Source organism: Parasteatoda tepidariorum, chromosome 7 (assembly GCF_982258835.1).
Source record: "Parasteatoda tepidariorum strain Cologne lab strain chromosome 7, Ptep-v5.0, whole genome shotgun sequence".
Classification (NCBI taxonomy): Eukaryota; Metazoa; Arthropoda; class Arachnida; order Araneae; family Theridiidae; genus Parasteatoda; species Parasteatoda tepidariorum.
Window position 1 is genome coordinate 99,562,718 of NC_141761.1, and position 4,119 is coordinate 99,566,836.

Below are 4,119 nucleotides of genomic sequence, written 5' to 3' on the forward strand. Positions count from 1 at the left end.
TCAATGTTTGAAGTCTATTATTGGTAGTGGGCAAAGTTTAACAATAGGACGTTTTAACTCACCATTTGCAGTTTTTAACCTTACCACTCTGATTTTACCGTCTGCTCCTGGAAAGGTCTCTAGCACATGTCCCAACTTCCACTTCAATGGTGGCAAATCATCGTCTTTGATTAGCACTAGTTCATTTACAGCAAGATTTCCCTTTACTTGGAGCCATTTGGCACGCCTTTGAAGAGTGGAAAGATAGTCAGTTGACCATCGTTTCCAGAATTCTTTGATCATTCTTCGCATTAACTTCCATCCTTGTAAAGGTGTTATCACTTCCTTTGAAATATCAGAATTAGGCACTGATGTCAGTGAAGTACCAATGAGGAAATGACCAGGTGTCAATGCCTCACAATCAGCAGGATCATCAGACAAAGGAGTGAGTGGTCGAGAATTAAGGCAAGCTTCTACTTCTGCAATCAGAGTTAGGAATTCTTCGTAGGTGAGTATTTGTTCACCGACAGTTTTTTTAATGTGAGACTTCATAGATTTGACAGTGGATTCCCACAATCCACCATGATGAGGTGCCGCAGGAGGATTGAATTTCCAAATGATATTTTCCTTTGCAAGATAACCCTGTAATCTTTCATCTGAAGAGAGTGATGCCATTAAACGTTTCAACTCTCTATATGCACCAACATAATTCGTCCCACAGTCACTGTGTATCTGATCAGGTTTTCCTCGTCGAGAAGTAAATCTTCTTAGCGTGGCAAGGAAAGCATCAGAAGTCAGATCACTTACGAGTTCTAAGTGAACGGCTTTTGTGGATAAACACACAAATAAACAAACATAGCATTTCATAGTCTTCACACCTCTTCCTTTTCTGGGCTTCACTAGGAAAGGTCCAGCGTAATCAGTTCCAACAACAGAGAAAACTCAAGAAGGTGTGACTCTTACTGAAGGTAAATCGGACATAAATTGGGTAAAAAATTTGGCATTTTGTCTATGACATTTTACACACCTGGAAATTATCTTTCTAACAAGATTCTTTACTCCAATTATCCAATATTCTTGCGTTAATGCTGATAATGTCATTTGAATAGTTCCATGTAGATGGATTTCATGAAAATATCTCACAATTATCGTTGATAAATGATGACCCTTTGGGATAAATATTGGATGTTTTCGACGATCAGAAAGATTGGAATTCTTCAATCTTCCACCAACTCGGAGAAGTCCGGATGAGTCAAGGAAGGGTGCCAAAGGCAACAGATTGCTATTTTTTGGAAGTGTCTTCTCCTTTTGCAGATATTCCATCTCAGTACCAAAAGCATATTTTTGAACCATCTTCACAAGGGAATTTCTAGTACTCTGAATCTCTGCAGTTGTTAAACAACCACTAGCCTTTGCAGCTGGAAACTTGCAATTTAGAATAAATCTTCTACACCAGGCAAAAACTCTTTGCAATTTAGTCCATGAGGAAATTTTATTTACGACGTTCATAATATCAGGCTGGTTTTCTTCCTTGCAAACATTCATGTTGATGTTCACGGGCTTGTTTCGTTTCTCAATACGAATTTCCTCGTCCAAGTTTTCGCTATTCAAAGAGCTGAAACCTTTATCATTATTCCATTCTGATTCTTCAAGTCTCAGCCATGAAGGGCCATGGAACCATTTCTCTCCTTCTTTCAATTTGCTTGCATTGCATCCACGTGTCAGCAAATCAGCAGGATTATCAATACCTTTGCAATGATGCCAAGATTTTGGATTTGACTTATCCTGAACTTCACGGACCCCATTGCAAACAAATTGCTTCCATCGTTCAGCCCTTCCCCTGATCCAATAAAAAACAATGAATGAGTCCGTCCAATATATATAATCAGAAACCATTTCCCCAAAAATACCATTAATATAATTACCTAGTCTAGCTCCTATAACTGTCGCCATTAATTCTAAGCGTGGCAAAGTTAATTTTTTCAAGGGGGAAACAAGACTCTTGAACATCAAAAACGACACTATGATTTTCCCCTCATCATTGATATACCAAACATAGGAAACCGTCCCATATGCAACGAGTGACGCATCACAAAATATGTGTACCTCTACTCTTCGACTTCCTGGATTTCTGCATGACAAAAAACAATACCTTGGAATGACTATGTCTTTTAAATGCTTAACTTCTACTCACCATTCAGTCCATTTAATTTTTAAATCTACTGACAACTCTTCGTCCCAATCTAAACCTCTTTTCCATATCTCTTGCAACAGACACTTGATCTTAAGAACGAAAGGACTAACAATACCAACTGGATCGAACACCATTACAGCAGCGTGTAACACAAACCTTTTCGTATTTGCCGAATTATTTAAACTTTTCAATAACGGGGAAATTTCCAACGACAGAATATCTCCTATAGGGTTCCAATTCAAACCTAAAACTTTCAAACTACCACTAGAACTCTCACTAACATCACTAAAACCCTTTTCTATCCACAATGACTTCAATTCTTCCGAATTAGAATTCAGCTTTCGTAAATTCATTCCTTCATCTCCCAAAATATGAACAGCTTCAGTCGATAAATCAAACGCCTCCTCACCATCATCAGCACCAAAATAAAGATCATCCACATAAAGTGAAGTGTCCAGCATTTCAACACATTTAGGTGCATTTTCAAGATACTGTTTAATGTGCTTTTTAATTGTTGCGCTAAGAATAAACGGAGATGATGTGCAAACGAAAGGAAGGCGAGTCATTCGCAAAATTTTAAAGCTATTACTTAAATTATCTGAAAGCCATAAAAACTTTAAAAATTTCCTATCCTTTTCAGAGATGCCTATCATGAGAAAAGCCTTTTCTATATCTGCACTGAACGCTGCTTTAAATTTTCTAAATTTAAGAATAATGTCCAACACATTAGGATTTAAATTTGGCCCAATTTCTAAATAATCATTTAAAGATAAATTTTGCTTAGTTTTTGAGCTACAGTTAAAAACAACTCGCACTTTAGTAGTATCTTTATCATTTCGCACAACTGCTCTGTGAGGCATAAAATATTCCTCATTATCTCTAGTACATTCCTCGACTATTCCCTTGTTTTGTTGCTCTTGTATCGTAAGTTTATATTCCCTCGCAACCCAATCATTCTTCTCAAAATTAGTTTTTAAATTATCGAATCTCTTTTTTGCTATCCAAAAATTTTTCGCAAGATCCTTAGGTGACCTTTTCCATAATAATGAAGTTTCGTACCTGCCATTAACAAACTTAAGATTATTTTCGAATTTGTTTATTAAATGCTTATCCTCAATAGCTATCTCATTTTCATCTCGAATGCCTAACAATTCTAAATCCCATAGTACCTGAACATCCGTTACTGAACTTAAATTTGTCGAAGTAGCACGGCTCGACATCTCTTTATTTACCTCTTGAATTCCCTGTACCGTATAACCGAATATAGTGGGAATACAATATAAAGATTTATTTATTTTCTCTGCTTTAGAATTATCAACAATCTCCCAAAATAAATCAGCCCCGATTAAAATATCTAAACCTTGATTGAAATTCGAACATGCATCAGCTAAACATGCGAACATGCATCAGACTTTAAATAGTTAAATTTATCTACTTTGATTAAACTGTTATTGTTATGTATAGCACTTTCGAATTGATTAAAAAATTCTAACCAATGAGCGGGGTTACCATAATATTTATTTATATACAACTTGGGAAGTTTAACAGTTTTTATTAACTGCGCGTTACTACTTGAATTAGCTAAAGGGGGTGTATTTTCTCTACTTTCTCTCATACTTAAATCAATTGAAATACTTCCCTTTCTTTTGCGCTCAAATTATCAATTACATTTATAATCTTTTGTTTCCATAGAACAATTTTCTCATTATATTCATCTGAAATCGAAACCTCATTTTCGATTTCACTAATGTCGCACAAATCTTCAACCTTGCTATTTAAACTTATAAGCTCGCTTTCTTTGCGAATTAATTGTTCTCAAAACTCTTTTAAAGCATTAGTTTTATCTGTATCAGCCGAATCATCACACTCATTGAGATACGTTTCAATTTTAGCAATTAATTTGGTGACCTTATTTCTAAAACCTTTACGCCTAGCCTTTAACTTTT

At 35.7% G+C, this 4,119-nt stretch overlaps 3 protein-coding genes across 3 annotated transcripts; all 3 read right to left on the bottom strand.

Moving 5' to 3' along the window:
* On the bottom strand, nucleotides 1–846 carry LOC107457343 (uncharacterized). Its single transcript, XM_016075485.3, has one exon. The coding sequence runs from the start codon at nucleotides 844–846 to the stop codon at nucleotides 1–3; it is 846 nt and encodes a 281-aa protein (XP_015930971.3).
* A 75-nt stretch (nucleotides 847–921) lies between these two features.
* Nucleotides 922–1,932, bottom strand: LOC122269429 (uncharacterized). Its single transcript, XM_043042575.2, has one exon. The coding sequence runs from the start codon at nucleotides 1,930–1,932 to the stop codon at nucleotides 922–924; it is 1,011 nt and encodes a 336-aa protein (XP_042898509.2).
* Nucleotides 1,933–2,169: 237 nt separating this feature from the next.
* On the bottom strand, nucleotides 2,170–3,393 carry LOC122269428 (uncharacterized). The gene has a single exon (XM_043042574.3). It carries the CDS (start codon nucleotides 3,391–3,393, stop codon nucleotides 2,170–2,172), a length of 1,224 nt encoding a protein of 407 aa, XP_042898508.3.
* Between the last annotated feature and the right edge of the window lie 726 nt (nucleotides 3,394–4,119).

Excerpts from the sequence above, each read along its gene's own strand:
- LOC107457343 (XM_016075485.3), bottom strand. The coding sequence starts at position 846 with ATGAAATGCTATGTTTGTTTATTTGTGTGTTTATCCACAAAAGCCGTT.
- LOC122269429 (XM_043042575.2), bottom strand. The coding sequence starts at position 1,932 with ATGGCGACAGTTATAGGAGCTAGACTAGGTAATTATATTAATGGTATT.
- LOC122269428 (XM_043042574.3), bottom strand. The coding sequence starts at position 3,393 with ATGTCGAGCCGTGCTACTTCGACAAATTTAAGTTCAGTAACGGATGTT.